Here is a 24,611-nt window from a genome sequence, read left to right as displayed (position 1 = left end):
AACATTGAAATAAATTGCATTTTAAATCCAGAATGATCCGAGACCTATCAACTCTGCAAATTAGTCGAGTATTTGCATAAATGTAAATAAGATAGAAGTTTAAATATTTAATTTCAAATGGTTAGTATTTAAGGAGAGTAGACCAAACTATTTAAAGTTTTATTTTGAGTCCTTGTTATTTATTATTGCACTATTCTAAGAATGTAACGAATCCATAGTGAAATAATTGAATTCATCAGCAGCAATTTCAATTCCTCAAAAGTAGCCTGAATTATACAGAGTATCGGCTGAAGAAAACTGAGGGTATTAAAACAGTCTTAACTGTTTTGGTAATGTTATTTATGGTTATGAGATTAAACAAATGCTGTACCAGTCAAAGCAAATGAATTCTGGCAGGGTATAAAATAAATGGTATATCTGGGATTTAGACACGTGTACATCCTGAAAATTTAATTGCTTTTTCGGTACTTGCAACAACTCTTTTCTCCTCTTTGTAAATACATACTGTCTTTCTTCTTAAGTTAACTAAAGGAACATAAGTTCAAAAGCAATATAGCTTTTGTTTAACTGGTCATTGTCTACTGTTCTTTGTAAAAGTCTATCCATGATCGACTCAGTTTTTTTATACATCCGGTGGCCTAGTAGTTAGAGTGTCCGCCTCAAAATGCGGGAGGTCGTAGGTTCGATCCCCGGCTTACTCATACCAAAGACTTCCAAAAATGGTACTAACAGCTTCCTCGCTCGGCGCTCAGCAATAAGATGTTATTGTTAGGACTGGTCGGCCTAGTGTTATGATAATGCGACTGGGTGGAACATCATGCTACATGTCTGTGGCATGATTTTTTTGTTGTTCAAGGGTTTAACGCCATTTTTCAGCATAAGATAAGCTATACATGGCGGCCAGTATAACTGGTGGAGGAAGGACCCTGGAAAACCCAGGGAAGAACCACCGACCCACGAGTAGCTACTGGCATGCTTTCCCACGTACCCACGCTAGCCGAGCCTTGGACTCGAACCCGCGCAGACAGAGGTGAGATGGCCGTGATCCGGAACGGTGAGCGCTTTAGACCACTCGGCCACTCAGGGCCCCTCTGCGGCATGATGCCTCTGTGCTAAATATTACTATAAACTGCCAAACTGCAGACATCGTAGCGATATGACTGAATGTTTTTTAAAGCTACGTTAAAAATACAAATCACACACACACACACACACACACACACACACACACACACACTTTTATATCTCTACCTTTGTCACGATCTCCTGTTTAGAATAAATTACAAAATGTGTATGCAAAATCACATTGGTCAACGTCACTTTAATACTAATGTTTTTACAGTAGGGACGCGCACGCTCTCGTGCGTGAATAAATAACAGAGTATTAATGATAACGAATGTCGAGAACGAAGATCGGCTTGAAAATCATATTGTTAGAAGTGGTTTATCTACTATACTCAACTGGAAAGAAATATTCGGCTGACCTCTCCTCTACTTTATGAGTATCTGTTCTTGCATGCTCCTTATTTATTCACGGATTAAACGAAAAACTGAGTGTCTATTCCGGTGGATGTGTTTGTTTTCGGACAATATTATTAACAATTGTAATGTCAATGTAAACAATGGGTGTGAAAAATAATCCATGTTGGGGTTTATACCAAGACAAGGAAATCCCAATCGCGGGGTTACATTAGGTGTATCGGGGCTGAATTCTATTCTGATAGTGACATTAAGTACCAAGACTGTGTGTCTATTCCGATAGCATTAGTAGTGTTAGTATAGTAATTTTTGCGTTTCTACTCACGTTATACATTTTCTAGGTTACTGCCTCTATTAATAATACTTTTGCCAACAAGCCAAACACGTGTACTATTAGCATTAATAATCCACGAACGTGAAGTGGCACTAGCAATTAATACACAATGATGCAGTGCAGTGACCGGCACAAGGGATGATGCAACTTCTACGGTATATGTTTTACTTCACTTTGATTGTCTGTACATCCACTAGGGGCCCCGAGTGGCCGAGTGGTCTAAAGCGTTCGCCGTTACGGATCACTGCCATCTCACCTCTGTCTGCGCCGGTTCGAGTCTCAGATTCAGCCAATGTAGATATGTGAGAAAGCATGCCAGTAGCTTCTCGTGGGTCGGTGGTTCTTTCTGGGGTTTTCCCGGGTTCTTCCTCCACCAATAATACTGGCAGCCATATATAGCTTATCGTGTGCTGAAAAATGGCGTTAAACCCCACAACAACAACAACAACAACTGTACATCCACTACTCGGTTTCTTACCTGTGCTCCGAGTTGGCGATTTTCCATGTTTGTCATGTTCGGACTTGGCCAAACTAATTATTTTCTCCTCGACATCGATCGAATATAATTTACTTATGGCCTGAGATTCATTCATACATCTGCAAGCAATCCCGAATAGACACGTATTCGTGAATTTAATCATATCAAAATTAATTTATTAGCACCATCAGAGACACCATTTACTATCGGTTGACGTTGCGGCAAGCCCACAAGTACCATCTGCAATCAAATACGCTTGTTTGTATTTCATGATCAAGGTGGTTCTCTTGGTGGTTTTATCTCGCAGTTGTTGTTCAGCTTCCATTATTTGTTCACGCTGATAACATTGAGGGTCCCCCATAATTCTTCTTTTATTAACGCAACTGAGTAGTATAATTGCATCAGAGGTAGACTCTATCCGGACTCATCACGTCCAGATGCAATACGCACACACACCTCTACCCAATTACCCATTTATTACTGGTACAACTATTATACAGTTACAAAAGTATCGGCCCTAGGAATATTAAAATTACCTACAATTATGCGTTCTGGTGGGACAGGAACTTTTTCATTTAAAAACATACCGATTACGCCTGTACCTTTACATCTAACGATCGTCTTTGCCCAATAACTGTTACCAGAAACAACTGCGTCCTTTTGAATAAAAGTCGAGACCTATTTTGCCTAACTTGAGCCAATGCTTGTGTGAAAATATTCAGTGGTGAACGCAATCGGAGCATATACAGACGTGAATACAACTTCGCTGTTATAGGAATAATCCCTGAGTGTTTTGACACCTTGTGATGTAGTCTATTTTGGGTGTTGCCTGTGCGATGATTGCAGACTGACCTCGAGTTCGTAGAGGTACATCAGAGTAGTTCAAACGCTTGATGTCTATCTGGCTTTAGCAAGATAATATTTGAATGCATGCGAGGGTTTCGAAACGCCGTTTTGATTCAGATATTCATCGACAAGTGGAACAAATCACTATCGATGCTGACATCCTTTTGTTGGGTCATCCAACACCCTAGTCAGTAAATTCCGCAACTTCATCACCGCGGTCAGAATCCATCACTTATATGTAATGATAAATCTAATATTAAACACAAACTCTAAAGATGGTTAAGTACCTGTTAGGAGCAACATTGAGTCCTTTGAACTTAATTTCATCTTTGGCAACCAACGACACTGATATTATATATATGAACGATTCTTGAATATAATCGTCTTTAGTGATACGTGTTACTAATGGTTCACCACTATGAATGTTTTTTTAAATACATAATAGCTATTATTATTGTATCCCACTTTACAATATAACCGGCTGCGACAACCAAATATGATCCAGACTCGCACAACTTTAAGATGTAATGTTTAGGTGAATCGAAACCATCCCCGACAGAATTGAAAATAAGTCAGCCATTCACTATACCAATTTTTTCTTCCTTTCCTTGACTGGTTAATATGCGGGCACATATGCAATCTGTTCATCCAAATATTGTTTTGTTGTTGCAATAGCATCATCAACATACTCTTGAAGAAACGCAAGGGACACGTCAGAATCTATGATTCCCCTGTATTCAGTGACTTCAGTCAGATTCATTGCGACAGTGCCCTTTAACTTGACAATAATATGTTGAATGCCAACATTATATATTTGCAATTCACCAGTTGATGTTGAATAATAACAAAGTCACCTGGGTCGACACCAGCAACAACACGAGAAATGCCACATTTTTTGCAGCTGCATTAAGGTGATTGAGTTTTGTGTCAACCACAGCGTATTTCTGGCAAAGTTTGCTGGAGAAAGTTTCAGTGTGACCCCAAATTCATTTTTAACTTTTCTGTTCCAGCACGTTCACTTATGCATTTTCTACAGGTGCATCAACGAACCTCATTCTGCCGACAGAACCTTCTAACAACAGTCTTGTCAGAAAGCATCATATCATTAAATTTGTAATTGGCACCAGCAATTCAACAACTGCACATGTTTCAGTGAAAAGTAATAACTCTGTTTTACGGATCACTGCCATCTCACCTCTGTCTGCGTGGGTTCGAGTCTCGGCTTCAGCCAATGTGGGTATGTGAGAAAGCTTGCTAGTAGCTTGTCGTGGGTCGGTGGTTCTTTCTGGGGTTTTCCAGGGTTCTTCCTCCACCATTAATATTGGCAGCCATGTATAGCCTAACGTGTGCTGAAAAATGGCGTTAAACCCTACAACAACAACAACACCAATAAATCTGTACGAATGTCTTGGTGGGAAATCTGAAGACCCGTGTAAATGATTTACATTTTGAAATGCCACGAGCACATGTTATGGTGCCGTAAGCCCCTGTTGGCTACTTTTTTGCCAAGTAAATTGTCCCGCATACCAGTTGGTGGGTGCGCGTCTATGGTGTATGGCGTGCGCATGAAACGATAGTGTTAATTTTGTTTCTTACTGGATACATGATAACAAACTTGATTCTCTAGTCAATAAGCGGGTTAGCTCAGACATCCACAAAGTCAAGGTTGACGACTCAGCTTTAGTAGCAGTACATCCTAGTGGCCAAAACTGCATCGTTGGCGTTGTTTTTACGAAATAAGGTGACTGCGTGTTTAGCTCCAAAAATAACCTTGAGAACATCTCTACAAAACCCAAATATGTGACTAGAGAATTGTACACGAAAGCCGCAATAAACGACCAGTGAATTAGTTTAGAGGCTGTGTAAATCAAAGGTTAAAATCTGGATTAGTACTAAATAACACAGGTGCCCGGGGCACAACGTCTGACATCAAAACCAGCAGGTTGTGGGTCCAGAAAACCATGCTGTGCAATTTGGCGAAATTTATACAATCTATTATCTGCATGACTTGGATGAATCTATGATAAACTTCATTGCTGGGCCTTGGGCCAGCTGATTTCCTATATTTATCACAGCATCTAGCAAGTCTATGAATTGTAGATGCAACATCTATGTTGTAAATATTTGATACAATTTCCTTTTCATCGATGTAATATCGTACACTGTTGAACAAAGACATGATACCGTTGTTGATAAATTCCAATTGGGCATTGTCGGCATGTACAATGTTTCCCTCCCCTTCTAAGAACGTCTCACATGGAAGGTAAACCATGCTGAAAAAACTCAGGCTATCGATAGTAATATTATTTTGAGGGATTTGAGAAGGTCGCAAAAATGGGTTAAGCTACCAAATGAGTGGAATATAATAAACTGAAATTGTTGCTTCGTTTGAAGCATCATAAATATGTGTCAGAGAAGCAAAAGCGATGTTAGATGCGTTTTTAGAGACATAGATCGAACACACTGATCAACTGATTAACTTAGGAATGACTTTAGAACAGGAACGAAGTCAATTTGGTCAAGATTATAAGCAAAAACAAAAAGTATTTATATAATAATGTGGAAGAAAAAACTGAGACTGCAGGTGATAGAAGAGATTTCAATAAATGAATTTTCACATAATTTTAGCGAATGTTCTATTTTAATGATGAACATATGCAAAGGTAAATCAATTAAACATATGTTTGTGGCTATTAATATAATACTGGAATACACACTTACTAATCGACATTATTTGTTTTACTAAATAATGTAGCACAAAGCAGTGCAAGAATGAGAAAATTGGTGTGTGTGTGTGTGTGTTGGAATTTACGGTAGTTTAAAAATTTCAAGTGACCGATGTCTGCAATGTAGCAGTTTGATTGTGATGTATAACACCGGGGCATTATTCCGCCGCCATGTAGGATCATGTCCCACCCATTCAAAATATCCTGACACCTGGCCAAGCACTCCTAATACTAATCTCTTGATGCTGAGCGCCATGCGATTCAACTGCTGGTACATTTGTATAAGTCTTTGGCATGACTTGGCCGGGATTCGAACTTGCATCAGAGGCGGACGTTGTAACTACTTAGGCCACCGGAGCAGTCGAGAAAATTAGTAATGACTGTTGTCGAAAATAAACAACTCGAATATATGAAGAAAAAGTGTCATACTTTTGACATTATTGGGTACGCACGTAAGTCTGACTAAATTCATGTTGGTGTTGTAGACAGTGATGGCTTATTTGAGGTTAGTAATGAAATCATATAGCCAAATAATGCATAATAAAAAGAAATCATCTGGCCAAAATGCATGATGAAATGAGATGATAAAGCCAAAATACATGATATAATGAAAACAGTTTTATGATGAACCTCAATAGTAATGTATTTGAATGCAAATATTAAATAACCTTGATATATTGCATTGATAATGCAGCAATCATTTCCCTAGTAGTCACTGATATAGAAACTAAACGCACGTGGTTTCTACCTACACGTCTTTATGCATGCTAGTACTTTAATCGAAATTCAAGGTGAAAGGTCAGACTTTGACCATCGCACAACATAACTTAGTCATATGGCTTCAGATGAGTAGAGGAGAAGCTTGCCATTGTAATTAATTCTAACTACTAATAGTGCATAGAACTTAGGTTATACTACGGTAATATAATATGTACAGCTATTTAATAAAATGCCATTAAAAAAAGAAACTATTGTCATTAAGACATTATGAAAAACCATTATGCAGATACTACTCATGGGCACGTATAGCTGAGCAAATAAGACGGTACACCGTGTATATATTATCTGTTACACCTGGGATCTTCCCATAACATTTCATACATACATCATTATAACAATAGTCGGATTCTCTTGCGTTATATCGGGACAAATCATCAAAGATGAGTGCACTTCTAATTCTCTCATGGACACTTGTGATATACTCTGCGACCGCATTGGAGTCTGTTGTGGTTCATACTAAAGTTGGAACCATTACTGGATTTAAAGATAACGTAACCTTTGATGGAGAATCGAGAGAAATAGTAAAGTTTTTGAGTATTCCCTATGCAGAAGCTCCGATTGGTGATCGGCGTTTCAGTAAACCAGTATTGAAAGCGGCGTTTAAATCAACTTATCACGCATTGAATATAGGGGTTTCTTGCCCTTCCAGTGTAAGCTTTGTTCCAGTTCCTGGACTGACTTATGATGAAGACTGTTTAAATTTAGATATATACATCCCTTCTCCAGCCTTTCAAAGTAAGATTACAAACGTTACATATCCCGTAATGATCTGGATCTATGGTGGTGGATTTATTATAGGGACGAAAATGTATTATGATGCTAGCATTATCGGGTCTTTCCATGACGTCATCGTTGTGACCATTAATTACAGACTATCAGTATTTGGATTTCTATCAACAGGAGATTCGGCATCTCCTGGAAACTACGGACTCTGGGATCAACAATTAGCCATAAAATGGGTGCATGACAATATTGCCGCATTTGGAGGTGACATTACTAAAATAACATTATTTGGAGAATCTGCTGGGTCGGCAAGCGTTTTCTATCAAGCTTTGTATCCGGGGAACAAAGGTTTATTTCACAGAATCATCGGAGAAAGTGGGACTCCTTTATCATTATGGGCATTTGCTGAAAAGTCTGAAATTCATACAAAAGTCCAGACTCGTTTTCTTACTAGTCTGAATTGTATGCATGCTGATAGCTCGCTCACCATGATCTGTCTAAGAAACAAGTCTGTAACAGATATTATTAAAGCTTTGAATATTACGACAGGCATCCACACCGATCTGAACATTGCCATTGATAAAGCCATAGATCTGAGATTTAATTTTGGTCCTATGTTGGACCGCGAATTCTTACAGATATCACCCGATAACATTTTAGGTGAACGGGATCAAAAAGCTCGATACCCAATGTCCATGTTTTCCTCGGTTGACGTCATGACTGGGGTTAACAGCATGGACGATATTTATGTCGGATCTCAATTTGATGCAGTCGTTAATTACTATGCAAATCACAGCATAGCAGAAGGATGCCCAAAATCAGTTTTCGACACCGTGATTGTTCCCGCCATTACACGTAATCTTTTCTACAGGGATGTTCCGGCCATAGACAATGCCATTATTCACGAGTATACCGATTGGGTTGACCCTAATGACGATATTCGAATAAGGGATAAACTGGTGGAACTCTCAAGAGATTTTACATTTCTTGTTCCAGCCATAAAGACAATCTTAGTACACACTGAATATTCGCAGAAGAAAGGAACCTATTTGTACAAGTATTCCCATAAGCCGACCTTCAAGATGCAATTCAGTAACTACGATTATATAACCGGGGCCTCTCATGGACAGGAAATACCTTTTGTATTTGGTCATGCCGGATCTATGAACTCCACACATGAAGAGATCATACTTTCCCGTATTATGATGACGATGTGGACTAATTTTGCGAAATCAGGGTTAGAAATTTTCTGCTGTAAATTTGTTGGTTTTTCTTTCTGTTAAAATCAATTCGTTTTATATATGTCTACAATATTATACCGATGATCATATACTTGAAACCAGCTGAAAAAATGCTGAATATTTTCACCGCATGATACAGTCTACATCACTTTATTGAACGTCCGTTTAACCAACTATTGCATTGACGCAACTAAATTTTCGGAAATCGTTTTTTTCTCACTGAAAATTATATGATTAGGTTTGGCTTGGTTTGATGCTTTACGTCTCAGCAACACAACCAGGTTATATAGTGAGGATGACGTTGGAGGAAAATACGTTGCTCAAGGATATACTAAAGTCAGTCCTGCACGCTAACCACTGCACGCTCCGAAACGATACAGTTAGCAAACAGTCTCAGGTCATTATAACCAATCAGATACACCTTAATCGACGCAGTGCTTAAGGCGTATTCTGATTCAAGTCTCATCTGATTAAGACTGATTAAGAACAGGTAAGCGATGATAAAGTGTCAAAAACTAAACTGCATTCACATGATAAAAGTGGGTATGACTGTATAAAATCATTAATAAGTTAGAGAAAAGATAATATTAAATGACCGAGTCTCAAAGCAGTCTTTGGTGCGGCAAAAGAAACTAAAAATCAGCTATTCTAAAAACTAGGTGAAAAGTTCGCGGTCAGTGGAGTCCCATTTGTCCCTGGGTGTGACTTATTGCCGAAATAGACAAGAACGTTACCAAAACGGATAAAAACGTACTTTCAAACACGATTAGGAAAGTTCAGTTTTGTTTTGATGCGTACAGTTTTGTGACTTAAGGTGTACTGAAACATAAAATTCTCACGTGCTGCTTGAGTACATTTTATTTGTTAGACAGAAAGGAAAGGCTCCGTTTCATTTAATAAATAATGTATATATTTATTGACCATGTAATATCAACCGCACATACTTTGCTTTATGCACGGTTGCCGAATCACGCGAGAAAGACTTTACGCCCTTGGGCTTTACATTGTGTGATCCTATATAAATGAAACCTAAATTTGACCGAATTATTGAAAACCTAAAACGACCATAGTTCTTTTACGTTCCACTCTGTTCTTTCCTGCTTTTGATCACCCCAAAATTACTTCATATGGTTCACCGTGTCTTCAAACGTACGCGCATTTTGCATAAGAAAACCAAAATGAAAGGATGTTTCAATTTACGAGATAAGAAAATATTCATAGAAGTAGTTGCTATTGAATATGCAAAACCTATGCGAAAGATTTATATTTCAACCATCATTACACGGTGTTCATACCCAATTCTCCAGCCTGATTAAAGATTAACGATGGTTGTAGTGTATACAGATATCGATTCCTCAACCAACTGACATATTCATTTGTATCAGTTTTTGTGAATTAAAATTGAAGCACTAAATTATCATAGACTTTTACAATGTCATCACAATGGACTTACTGACAGTTTCGACGTGACGAAATCACGCTCACGGGACCCGCATTTCATCAGAAGACGTTGTGGGTCAGGTTGATACGGTATTGTTCCCACTTTTATAGTGCATTCTTTTATATACTATGTTTAAAATAAAATCCATTTTCTATCGTATTAATCCTTAGAAGGTTTCTTATTTTGCTTAACTGCAATTTAGCCTGCGTCGTCCATGGCGGATTATAACATCCGTAAAAAAAGTGGACACCCCAAATCCCAACATCCTGATAACTCGCTGTTGTTTATAGCTTCTTTGTGACACATGAAAACTATTTGTTATGTTTTCCTTTCACATTCATGTAAGGCAACTAAAGATAATGAAATTTCAAACAGGATTATTTTACCGTCCTTTTAACTTAGTAGAGACAAACGTATTTCATGATTGTGAATTAGATAACGAAATTGTATTAGGTGAATAAAATGCAGTGCTGTTGCAAATGTTAGCTTGATGCCATTAGTGTTCTAGAAATTGTTCTCTGTACTAAAACGTTAGGTCATTGGCGATAAAGCGACAGCCTTATCAGAAGATGAAGTGCTGTATCATTTGCATTTATTTCGGTATATGTGTGAATGATAATGCTGAGTCCCGGTGGCAATAAAGTCGAATGATGTTTCCTAAGATAGACTAATTACAGTTAAAGCCAAAAAGTTAAAAAAGTGGCAGAAGGCTTATATATATATATATATATATATATATATATATATATATATATATATATATATATATATATATATGCTCTGCACAATGGATTGTTTACAAATCCGGGTGTGGGGGCAACTCCAGTGATAAGGGTCTTTTTTTTTGTTTATCTAAATCGATTGTACGATTCTTTTTATATTTGATGATTATTTGTTTAGATAACGATGGCAAAAATACAATTTAATATTGGTATAACATCTTATACAATGTTTCAGAGATCCAAATAAGCCCGTGGACATTTCCAGATTCGCCAGCATTACATGGCCTAGATTTGGTGTTCGTGACCAGAAGTACATCGATTTTGATATCAACATGTCGGAACATTCCGTCAAAAGTCGGTGGTCTCCGGACAGGGTGTCCTTTTGGCAGAAAGTGGTGCCCTCCATATTTGAAGCAGCAACGCAACATGGACCTGGTTTAAATGTGCCACCAATTGTTGGGAGGAAGTAAATTGCACCAACTCATTGTCCCAATTTACTTTTAAGAACGCAGATTAGAGTATCATATGCCGTAAACTTATCGATTTTAAAGCAATTGCATGTTACCGATTTGGATTCTGTAATCAAATTCGCGTAATACATCTCTCTTCTTCTTATGCGCTAATTGATATGTTCAGAGTTAAGTTGTAAAATCACAAAATATGCTGTCATCATGAAATGTTTTGTACTTGTGCTTTTTCATCTTGAAAATCAGAATACCTAATTCATGATTAAAATTGTGGAACGAACAAGGGGAAGATGGTTTTTTGTTGTTCAGAATTGTTGCTTTTTTCAAAAGATATTGTGGTCTTATAACATTTACTCTTGTTTCTTCTGTAGCAACATTGAAATAAATTGCATTTAAAATACAGAAATATCCGAAACCTATCAATTCTGCAAATTAGTCGAGTATTTGCAAAAATGTAAACAAGATAGAAGTTTAGATATTTAATTTGAAATGGTTGGTATATAAGGAGAGTAGTCCAAAATATTTAAAGTTTTATTTTGAGTCCTTGTTATTTATTATTGCATTATTCTAAGAATGTAACGAGCCCATAGAGAAATAATTCAATAATCAGCAACAATTTCAATTCCTCAAAAGCAGCCTGGATTATACAGAGTATCGGCGGAAGAAAACTGAGGGTATTAAAACAGTCTCAACTGTTTTGGTAGTGTTATTTATGGTTATGAGATTAAACAAATGCTGTACCAGTCAAAGCAAATGAATTCTGGCAGCGTATAAAATAAATGGTATATTTGGGATTGAGTCACGTGTACATCCTGAAAATGTAAATTTTTTTTCGGTACTTGCAACAACTCTTTTCTCCTCTTTGTAGATACATCTGCATTCCTTACTGTATGACTCCTTAAGTTAACTAAAGGAACATAAATTCAAAGGCAATATAATATAGCTTTTGTTTAACTGGTCACTGTCTACCGTTCTTATTGACAGTCTATCCATGATCGACTCAGTCATGTTTTATCCGGTGGCCTAGTAGTTAGAGTGTCCGGTTCAAATGCGGGAGGTCGTAGGTTCAATCCCCGGCTTAGTCATACCAAAGACTTCCAAAACTGGTACTAACAGCTTCCTAGGCTTGGCGCTCAGCATTAAGATGTTATTGGTAGGACTGGTTGGCCTGGTGTCAGGATAATGTGACTGGGTGGAACATCATGCTACATGTCTGCGGCATGATGCCTCGGTACTAGATATGACTATAAACTGACACACACACACACACTTATATCTCTACCTTTTGCACGATCTCCTGTTTGGAATATTCGAATAAATTACCAAATGTGTATGTAAAATCACATAGGTCAACGTCACTTTAACACTAATGTTTTGCAGTAGGGGCGCGCACGCTCGCGTGCGTGAATAAATAACAGAGTATTAATGGTATCGAATGTCGAGAACGAAGATCGGCTTAAAGCAACGCGTGGCAGTCGTAATGTTAGAAGTGGTTTGTGTACTATAATCAACTGGAAAGAAAGTATTCGGCTGACCTATGCTCTCCACTATGACTACCTATTCTTGCATGCTCCTTTTTTATTCACGGATTAAACGAAAAGCTGAGTGTCTATTCCGATAGTAACATTAAATATCGTGGATGTGTTTGTTTTCCGACAGTATTATTAACAATTGTAATGTCAATGTAAACAATGGGTGAGAAAAATAATCCATGTTGGGGTTTATACCAAGACAAGGAAATCTCAATCGCGGGGTTACATTAGGTGTATCGGGGCTGAATTCTATTCTGATAGTGACATTAAGTACCAAGACTGTGTGTCTATTCCGATAGCATTAGTAGTGTTAGTATAGTGATTTTTCCTTTTTTGCTCATGTTTTTATTACTTTTCTAGGTTACTGCCTCTATTAATAATACTTTTGCCAACAAGCCAAACACGTGTAATATTAGCATTATTAATCCACGAAAATGAAGTGGAACTAGCAATTAACACGCAGTGATGCAGAGCAGTGACCGGCACAAGGGATGATGCCACTTCTACGGTAGATGTTTTACTTGACTTTGGTTGTCTGTACATCCGCTACTCGGTTTCTTACCTGTGCTCTGAGTTGGCGATTTTCCATGTTTGTCATGTTCGGACTTGGCCAAACTAATTATATTATCCTCGATATTGATCGAATATAAGTTTACTAATAGCCTGAGATTCATTCGTGCCGCTGCAAGCAATCCAGAATAGACTCGTATTCGTGAATGTAATCATATCGAAATTAATTTGTTACCACCATCAGAGACACCATTTACTATCGGTTGTTGTTGCGGCAAGCCCACAAGTACCATCTACAATCAAACACGCGCGTTTTGTATTTCATGATCAATGTAGTTCTCTTGGTGGTTTTATCTCGTTGTTGTTCAGCTTCCATTATTTGTTCACGTTGATAACATTGAGGGTCCCCCATAGTTAATCTTTTATTAACGCAATTGCATAGTACCATTGCATCAGAGGTAGACTCTATCCGGACTCATCACGTCCAGATGCAATACGCACACACACCTCTACCCAATTACCCATTTATTACTGGTACAACTATTATACAGTTACAAAAGTATCGGCCCTGGGAATATTAAAATTACCTACAATTATGCGTTCTGGAGGGACAGGAACTTTTTCATTTAAATTATACCGATTACGCCTGTACCTTTACATCTAACGATCATCTTTGCCCAATAACTGTTACCAGAAACAACTGCGTCCTTTTTGAATAAAAGTCGAGACCTATTTTGCCTAATTGTGTGAAATATTCAGTGGTGAGCGCAATTGGAGCATATACAGACGTGAATACAACTTCGTCGTTGTAGGAACAATCCCTGAGTGTTTTGACACCTTGTGATGTAGTCTATTTTGGGTGTTGCCCGTGCGATGATTCCAGACTGGCATCGAGTTCGTAGAGTTACATCAGAGTAGTTCAAACGCTTGATGTCTATCTGGCTTTAACAAAATAATATTTAAATGCATGCGAAGGTCTCGAAACGCCGTTTTGATTCAGATATTAATCGACAAGTGAGACAAATCACTATCGATGCTGACATCCTTTTGTTTGGTCATCAGTAAATTCCGCAATTTCATCACCGCGGTCAGAATCCGTCACTTATATGTAATGATAAATCTAATATTAAACACAAACTCTTAAGATGGTTTAGTACCTGTTAGGAGCAACATTGAGTCCTTTGAACTTAATTTCATCTTTGGCAACCAACGACACTGATATTGTATATATGAACGATTCTTGAATATAATCGTCTTTAGTGGTACGTGTAACTAATGGCTCACCTCTCTGAATGTTTTGTTTCTTTTTTGTAAGCATAATAACTATTATTATTGCATCCCACTTTACACTATAAACGGCTGCGATGAACAAATATGATCCAGACTCGAGCAACTTTAAGATGTAAGGTTTAGGTGAATCGAAATCATCCCCGACAGAATTGAAAATAAGTCAGCCATTCACTATATCAATTTTTTCTTCCTTTCCTTGACTGGTTAATATTCGGGTACATATGCAATCTGTTCATCCAAATGTTGTTTTGTTGTTGCAATAGCATCATCAACATACTCTTGAATAAACACAAGCGACACGTCAGAATCTCTGATTCCGCTGTATTCAGTGACTTCAGTCAGATTCATTGCGACAGTGCCCTTTAACTTGACAATAATATGTTGAATGCCAACATTATATATTTGCAATTCACCAGTTGATGTTGAATAATAACAAAGTCACCTGGGTCGACACCAGCAACAACACGAGAAATGCCACATTTTTTGCAACTGCATTAAGCTGATTGAGTTTTGTGTCAACCATAGTGTATTTCTGGTAAAGTTTGCTGGAGAAAGTTTCAGTGTGACCCCAAATTCATTTTTAACTTTTCTGTTCCAGCACGTTCAATTATGCATTTTCTACAGGTGCATCAATGAACCTCATTCGGCCGACAGAACCTTCTAACAATAGTCTTGTCAGAAAGCATCATATCATTAAATTTGTAATTGGCACCAGCAATTCAACAACTGCACGTGTTTCAGTGAAAAGTAATAACTCTGTTTTACGGATCACTGCCATCTCACCTCTGTCTGCGTGGGTTCGAGTCTCGGCTTCAGCCAATGTGGGTATGTGAGAAAGCTTGCTAGTAGCTTGTCGTGGGTTGGTGGTTCTTTCTGAGGTTTTCCAGGGTTCTTCCTCCACCATTAATACTGGCCGCCATGTATAGCCTATCGTGTGCTGAAAAATGGCGTTAAACCCTACAACAACAACAACACCAATAAATCTGTACGAATGTCTTGGTGTGAAATCTGAAGACCCATGTAAACGATTTACATTTTGAAACGCCACGAGCACATGTTATGGTGCCGTAAGCACCTGTTGGCTACTTATTTGCCATGTAAATTGTCCCGCATACCAGTTGGTGAGCAAGCGTCTATGGTGCATGGTGTGCGCATGAAACGATAGTGTTAATTTTGTTCCTGACTGGATACATGATAACAAACTTGATTCTGTAGTCAATAATCGGGTCAGCTCAGACATCCAAAAAGTCATAGATGACGACTCAACTTTAACAGCAGCACATCCTAGTGGCCAAACTGCTTCGTTGGCGTAGTTTTTACGAAATAAGGTGACTGCGTGTTTAGCTCCAAACATAACCTTGAAAACATCTTTACAAAACCCAAATATGTTACTAAGGTATTGCACACGAAAGCCGCAATAAACGACCAGTGAACTGGTTTCGAGGCTCTGTAAATTAAATGTAAAAATCTGGATTAGTACTAAATAACACAGGTGCCCGGGGCACAACGTCTGACATCAAAACCATAATGTTTTGGGTCCACAAAACCATGCTGTGTAATTTGGCGAAAAATTTATACAATCTATTATCTGCATGACTTGGATGAGTCCATGATAAACTTCATTGTTGAACCTTGGGCCAGCTGATTGCCTATAATTATCACTGCATCTAACAAGTCTATGAATTGAAGATGCAACAACTATATTGTAAATATTTGATACAATTTCCTTTTCATCTGATACTGGAAACTGTTGATTATATCAACTGTTATTCCATCACATCTTAACGTTTTTTCTCATACTACAATTTCTTTGGTCATACATGCGTGGAAAATTTGTAAAAAAAAGTTTTTGTCACTGTATGTTGTGATTTTCAAGACTTATTGAGATTAGTTTCCATAACTTTGGTTGGTTTGTATTCAGTATGAAATATTTAATAACACAACAAACAAGGTTATTGCCATTTTTCCAATGTGGATAATTATGGTTATTTATTTTTCAGTTATGTATAGACTTTACTGACAAAAGTTTACAGTGTTAAAAAAAAAGAATTTTGATATTTGTATGGATTTGAAATTAAAAAGATATTAAATATAGTAGCTGTTATACAAATTTTAAAAACTATTGAACTGCTGTAACATCACCGTCATATTTCTTGAAGTATGGCACTGTGTATCATCACACTGTGATAGCCAGGTAGTCAATTTTTCTGTATCAGTTGGTTGATTTCTCATGTGGTCATGATGGATGTATAGGAATTTGGTCACTGTCCTCCAGTGATGCAGATCATACCATTTCATTGGAAGTTATGTTTTGTTTTGTCAAAAAACAACTCTTTATACTCTACTGATCAAGTATGGAATCAGTAACTTGGTAAAATGCCTCTTCAACAGTATGGTCACACATGATGATGGAGACCTCTGTTTACTTCAGTGAAAGCCTTATAAATGAAACTAGCCAGCAGTAATGTCTCTGCACTGACACTAAGGTTGTGGGGGAGGGAAATTGGTCAATTTGGCGGCTTGGTTGCAGATTCCATCAACACGACCATTAAATAGGAGAGCAAAATATAAAGGTTACAAATGATGCTTGGACTTATGGTGACTCTTAAATAAGACAAAAGTAGAGAGCACTGCATATCATTCCGCCAGCTGCAAATTCACAGCTACTGTTACGGCATAGGCAGCTAAGTTTAATAGTCTGGCCATTTTTAAGACCTATTCCTATGCATATCCTGTGGAATTCGGAGTGGGAGAAGATAAGTTGCGTCGTAACTCCTTTTTCGAAGATTGCCATATATACTTAGTCCAACATTGAGCCCATATACATGATATTACATACCAAATGCTGAATGTTGTTAAAAGTCGTCCAGTTCATACTTGGGACTTGATGTAGTGTGTTTTAATCTCCTTGGTGTTTGCAAACTGACCATTTTTTTTTGAGAATAGTGGGCCATAATTACTTCTTACTTCTTGTGGTATTCTGTGTCTTGCAAACACTGACTTTGTGTGATTAGTATGCCTGTTCGTATATTTCCTAACTTGGCAACTTGAAAATGTCTGAAGCAATAGTCTACTATCAAGGCAAATTTGTAATTATCAAACATAAATAAATCTGTTCCAACCATATCCCACTGTGCATTAGGTTGTGTTGACAATAATGATTCTTGTGTTATTTGACTTTCTTTATTCCTGGCAAACAGAACAATTAGATAGTGTCTGCAATTGTTGCATTCATGCCAGGTCAATACATAATGTCTCTTGCTCTTTGTTTTGTCAATGCCTATGTGACTTCTGTATAACTCCTCTAGAATTCCTTTATGAAAGGCGTCTGGTATTACAATCTTCTCTTTCTTTTCGAAGTGATCCATCTATTTCTGAAATAATTTCATTTATGCAGTTCCAAAAGCTTCTGATTTCAAAGGATACAATATGCTTATCATTTGGCCAACCCATTTGAATCATGTTTCCTAAGTTGGCCATTTTATTGTAAAAATTTAGTTCAGTTCTTTAATGCTTCTAACTGTGTATCTGCAATGATATGATCATGTGCACATACCATTCAATTTCACTTTCCATGTTCTTAGCAGATGTGTTTGACTGTCTGTATTCTGGACAATGTATCAGCTAAAATTATTTTCTTTTCCTGGATAATAAGTCAAGACAAAACTCTACATATGCAGTTTTAAATGCCGCTGAAGTCTAGCTTTGTGCGGCAGATAGAGGTTTCTTGAGGATTGATTCTTGAGGTTTATGATCTGACTCAAATTGAACTTGATGACTGTAAATATATTGATTAAATCTTTCTAAACAACACAGCTAACAGTTCTTTTTCTAGCTGTGCATACCTTGTTTCTGCTTAAGTCAAGGACCTTGATGCAAATGCTACTGGTTTGCCAGATTGCATTAGCAGTGCTCTAAGTCCTGATTTAGATACACCACAACGAGCAGCAACAGGCCTCTTGACATCAAAATATTTCAAGAAAGGTTCTTTGCTTAGAATCTGTTTGATAAATTTCTCTTCAAATGCATCTTTTTGTGCAGTTTCCAAAACAAATTCCATGTAACTTTTCGAAAGCGCTCTGATTTATTTTGGCACTACAGGCATATATGGGATATATTTGGCAAGTTGACTGTATCCAGTAATCTTTTAATTCCTGTAGTGTCCATCAGAGTGGACATTTTTGTGATTGCTTTAACTTTTTCTGGATCAAATTTTATACTTGATGATGGCAGTACTTGTCCCATGAAACACACTTCTGTTAGTCTAAATTGACACATATCCAGATTCATCGTCATGTTTGGTTCTTATTTCCAGGCATCTCTGGAATTTGTCTTCATGATCTTGTTTTGAAGTTCCCCAGTCAGTTACGTTATTAACATCATTCTCCACCCAAGGTATATCCTCAAAACACTGTGCTATGCGTTTTTGGAACACTTCTTAACCGGATTTAATACTAAAAGACATCTTAAGATAACAATATCTACCAAATGGGGTGTTAAATGTTTATAACTGGCTGTCATCACCCAGGGGTATTTGCCAGTAAGCAAGATTGGTATCTAGTTTGGAGAAAACCTTAACTCAAACAAACTTAGCACCTACCATCCTTGTGGGCATATCTTCAACTATAGGAAGCTGATAATGCTCTCATTTGATAACTTTATTCATATTTCTTGGATCTAGACAATTTTGAATTTTTCCCCAATTTGGGTTTTTCAACAATTACTAATGAACGGGCCCATTCTGTTGATTCCTTTACTTGCCTTATTATATTGTTTTTAGTTTCATCTCTTCAAAGGTTGATTTAAGTGGTTCTTGTAAAACTTCAGGAACCTTCCTTGGCGGATTAATGGTAGGTTTCATACTTTTATCAATTATATTTTATTTTTGTTTCAGAATCATACAGTAGATTTCTGAATGCATTGGGAAATTCTATTTAGACAGGTTTGTTCTTATTCTTGTTAACATTGCAATATATTTGTATTAATTATAAATCTTGAGATGTTTTGCAACCAAAAGTAAGTGGTTTATTGCTTTTCATTATGTACAATCTTGTTACTGATCCTTGATGCCTATGGCAATTTGTCCCCAGAGTAGCTTGTCTTGCAGCATTTTGGAAATAATGATACTGTTTTATATACCTGTAGCAAGTTTTTCATTAGCCAGGACATCCTTTGCATGTAGATTACCACCTGTAGCAAGTTTTTCATTAGCCAGGACATGTGTTGCATGTAGAATGCCACATGTATCAAGTTTTTCATTAGCCATGACATCTGTTGCACGTAGATTGCCACCTGTAGCAAGTTTTTCATTAGTCAGGACATCTGTTGCTTGAAGTTTGCCACCTGTAGCAAGTTTTTCATTAGCCATGACATCTGTTGCATGTAGATTGCCACCTGTAGCAAGTTTTTCATTAGCCATGACATCTGTTGCATGTAGATTGCCACTTGTAGCGAGTTTTCATTATCCATGACATCCGTTGCATGTAGATTGCCACATTTGAATAATCTAGAAGTTGATATCTTTTATGTCACTTCTGCTTTGCCCTTTTCTTTTGTAATACTTTTTACACCATGATCTTCACATGCAGCTGCTTCATTTTGCATATTTTGAATCAGCCTTTTGGATTCTTCGTCTGCTTTGCAGATAGTCACTGCTTTTTGTAGTGTCATTTGACCCTCTCATAAATGTCTTTCTTTTACTTTTTTTAGAACGGGTCCCACAGACAATTTGATCTCATATCACGTCCTTCTGTAGATTTTCATATTTAAAGTTGTTGTCAATCAATTAAAGTTCAGTTATTTATTGGTCAATTGTATCATTCTTTTGTTCGATTCTTGTGTTGAATTTGTGCCTTCCTACCATAATGATCTGCTTGTGATTGCAGTACGCCTCAACCTTCTTGATAAGTGGATGCATTGTTTTAGGTTCACTGGCCTCAGATGTAAATGTGTTGTAAATGTCCTACCCTCCTGACCAATAATGTATAGGAAAGCAATGAAATTTTCTTTGTCTTTTTATCTGCAATTGCAACATCTAAGTAATATTTGCATAGTATTCTTCCACTTCCTCCAAGATTCAGCTTGATGGGATGAATTAAAGTCCATTTCATGTGGTTGATTAAGTTTGTCCATGATGTCCCAATTAACACATGTGTGTGTGTGATTTGGATTTTGATCGTAGCTTTATCGCTACGATGTCTGCACTGTGGGAGGTTAAAGTGATGTCTAGCACTGGGGCATCATGCCCAGACATATAGCATGATGTCCCACCCAGTCACATTATCCCGACACCAGGTCAACCAGTCCTTAAATTAACCTCTTAATGCTGTGCGTACCATTTTTGTAAGTCTTTTGTATGACTCGGTCGGGGATAGAACCCACGACCTCCCGCATCCGATGTGGACGCTCTAACCACTAGGCCACCGGAGCGGTCACAATTATTACATAAACTTGTATATCCAGATTTAAGTTTTGTTATGGATGTATATTTCTTAATCAAGTTATTCCAAAATTTTAACTACTGACAGTATGTTATGGTCTGCACAATGACACAACACCAGGGTTTGATCGGACTACTTTAATGGCTAGATTACAACTGCCTAAAACAGAAAACACACGCACATTAGTTTCTCATGCAAATTTTATTATATGGCATATAAGGTTACAAACGCGTGTGGAGCCTGGAGCTGACCTCATGTGACCTGTATCTGTCAGATCATTTGGTTAAAACCTTATTACCACATTAACAAAAAGATTTATCAGTATGAAATTATATGATTGAAGCAATGTTGGTTTTTAGATGATGTGTGTTTCATTATGTCCGTATCTTTTTTTACTCTTGGTGCATAATTGTCTCTATATTATATATTTTTTTTAGTCATGACTATAAATTGTTATGATCATCTATATTCAAGATTTTAAATAGTTATTTTTTGTAAATGGGTATGCAATTCTATTTTAAGATATTAAGAGTGTATATTGCATAGGATCTATAAATAGTTGCTGACGTAGGTGTTTATGACCATTAATAATAATATTTATAATAAGACCTGTTTACTAGTTTGGGGTTATTTTCCATTTAAGGGAATATGTCAGGTTTTTCTTAGAATAATTAAAGTATCTCCCACTGGATGGGTTAGATCACATGAATAGGTATTTTGCAATTCATGTATTAAATTGAGTGGTAAGATTTGTCGTGGGATATATGGCGACATATAGTTATAATAGACTCTTGAAAATGATTATACGGAGAGAAATGAGTAACAACATTTGATTCTTTTGGACTTGAATAGAACCTTTGATGATTATTTTTGATTCACTTCATTACACTGTAAGTTCTACTTACATTTCATTTTATAACTTTGATAATTAAATTATTTGTTATGTTTAGCTTGTTGGTTTCGCTTATTTCTGTTACTTAGTTTATGACCATAGAGTTGTAACTGTATGTAAATGTTAGGACATGACGTGAATCAGAAATATCAGACATTATCTGTGGAGTGGATTTAGTGAAATTGTACATATTTCATCCACACTATTGTTTATACCTTGTATAATGTAACTGGTGCATCCCAGAACTGGTTAAAGTTTGCCATATAAATTTTTCAATGTGTACTCAATAAAGCTGTTCAAAAACTGTACCATGAAAGTATGTAAATATCAACTATTTTCATGTTAGTAATAAGGAAAAACAGTAATAACAATTTGTTTTCCCTAAATTTCAAACATTTACTTGCTTACATTCTTTTCTTACGTTCAAACTCTCAATGTTTATAGTTGAAGTTTGATTAGAAAAGTAATTATAAGACATAAGTATCTAAATTGCCAATATTGTTGTTTGAAAATGCATTATATAATAACTATACAGAATTTGGTTCAAGAGTAATTTTATTAAAATACATTTTCTAACCTTTTATATCTGTCTCCTACATAATGATATGTGCACTCATCCATGATCTATGCAGCCAGTTATACAGTTTGTTTGCATATCTCATTAATATAACATGCACATCATATCTGTTTGTACATATTTGCCATTTTCTGGCACATTAACATGCTGAAAGTTATATTTTGATGAGGTTAGTATAATTAAAGTTAATAGCTGATCACAACTGACGTGAAGGTATTACTAGAAGCCATGCCCATATGCTCATGAGTCCAGTGTCATAACCACTGAACCATGGCAGTCCTTGTGATATATAAAAGAAAGCACTGTTCATTGTTGTTGTTGTTGATCTCGGGTTTAACGCCATTTTTCAGCACAAGATAGGCTATACATGGCGGCCAGTATAACTGGTGGAGGAAGAACCCTGGAAAACCTAGGGAAGAACCACCGACCCACAAGAGCACTGTTCATTATCACTACAAAATGACAAAAGCAAACTTGCTAGTCATGACATGTGTATATCCCTATTGACAATAAAAATAAACTTTCACAAAATCCCAAGGAGATTCTTTAATTTGGATGAACAATGGGTCATGATATAAACACATTTGAGGGATTTAGTGAATGTTTTCTCTTTTTTTTAAAACTGGCAATCGGAATTTAGGTTATATATATATATATATATATATATATATATATATATATATATATATATATATATATATATCAGTATACAGTTATCAAGCGAAACTTAATTAAGAATCAATCATGCTTAGTAAGTTTCTAGCTGAAATCAGAACAAAATGGATGCATTTAGACTTTTTAAAATCCAAAATAATTGTAATTTGAATTAAAAACATTTTGGAACTTTTGATAAATCAGGCCAGTATGGCCACTAACAACATCAAACATTAATGCATTTAAATTTATACGTGGTTTTTGTTGATTCCTCTTGCAAACCGTGATGTCTTCACGATGTATTTACCCCCCCCCCCCCATTAAAAAAAAAACGTTATTGGTCATGAACACAAAAGTAATTAACACAGAAGTAAAACGTGCTTTACATTTTATCGTTGAATTTGTATGTTTTGAGTAAAATCTATATTTGTGGACACCCAGCAGACCCGTCCCAGGCTAAGGAATTCGTTAGAGCTTTAGGACTGACACTTCACTGACATAAATATAATGGGTTTTGTGTGTCATTATCAATGTCCTACCTTTTCCTGCTGTTTATGTATTTTCCCGAAAAGAAAAAGAAATAACAGAATTTTGAGAAAAGAATTTGGAATTGTATATCACTTTGTTTTTATTTTAAAAATTTGTTTCCTGCAAACTTTTTTCAAGTTTTAGGCTTCAAGGTCCGTACTCATTTGTATTCAGACATTTGGAATAGTTGAACCAGTTTTACGCGCATTTTCCGTTTTGTTTTCCGATTTTCTAATTGTCAGTGATATCTACCCTGTGTTTCGTTTCAATTTGATTTTGTCCAGTCTTTTTGTCCCTTTTATTAAGTGCATATGAAGGTACGACTGTTTATCGTGTATATAAAGCAACTTTCTTTTTCTGTGTTTTGTAATGAGATACAATCTTTGTCGTTCTTTATCTGTTTTTATAAAGAAACAGGAATTTGTGTTTTGTTGTTGGTGCTTACGTTTATATGCTCCCTCTCTCTCTCTCACACACACACAGATCACTAAGCAGTAAACCAACTTAATTGTAATTTTGATCTTTGAAACATTTGAAAATATTTCATTTCAAGCACATATTAATGAAATGGACAGTAAAAAGATAAATTATACGTAAATCGAATAAATCTAGCAAATGGTACAAACCTACCCAGACCTGTATAGACAAAAATAATGTAAAGCATTTAGAAACTCGAACACACACACACACACACACACACATATATGGACCATGTTTTAACGGATTTTTTTTTCTTCTTCAGTAATTGCATATGTTAAATGATTCAGTATGAATTGACAGAAAGCAAATAAACGAATATGCTTTAAAAAAAGACTTTTAAAATATATTTCATTTTTAAACAGAGATAAAATCGCCATTTTCGTTACAAAAAACATTCTGCGTGAACCCTATTTTCATATCTGTTAATTTTTGTCAGTGTTTGTAATTTTTTTTATTTCTCAATATAAAAAA

At 36.5% G+C, this 24,611-nt stretch overlaps 1 protein-coding gene across 1 annotated transcript; it reads left to right on the top strand.

Moving 5' to 3' along the window:
- The first annotated feature begins 6,982 nt into the window (after nt 1-6,982).
- LOC149773051 (neuroligin-4, Y-linked-like) lies at nt 6,983-11,492 on the top strand. Its single transcript, XM_089946931.1, has 2 exons — nt 6,983-8,603; nt 11,006-11,492. Exons 1-2 carry the CDS (start codon nt 7,024-7,026, stop codon nt 11,238-11,240), a joined length of 1,815 nt encoding a protein of 604 aa, XP_089803057.1. The 5' UTR covers nt 6,983-7,023; the 3' UTR covers nt 11,241-11,492.
- Nucleotides 11,493-24,611: the final 13,119 nt, after the last annotated feature.

Source organism: Sinohyriopsis cumingii, unplaced genomic scaffold (assembly GCF_028554795.1).
Source record: "Sinohyriopsis cumingii isolate HCF-2022 unplaced genomic scaffold, ASM2855479v2 utg000913l, whole genome shotgun sequence".
Classification (NCBI taxonomy): Eukaryota; Metazoa; Mollusca; class Bivalvia; order Unionida; family Unionidae; genus Sinohyriopsis; species Sinohyriopsis cumingii.
The sequence above is the reverse complement of the archived record's forward strand: the minus strand, read 5'-3'. Positions and strand labels throughout refer to the sequence as shown.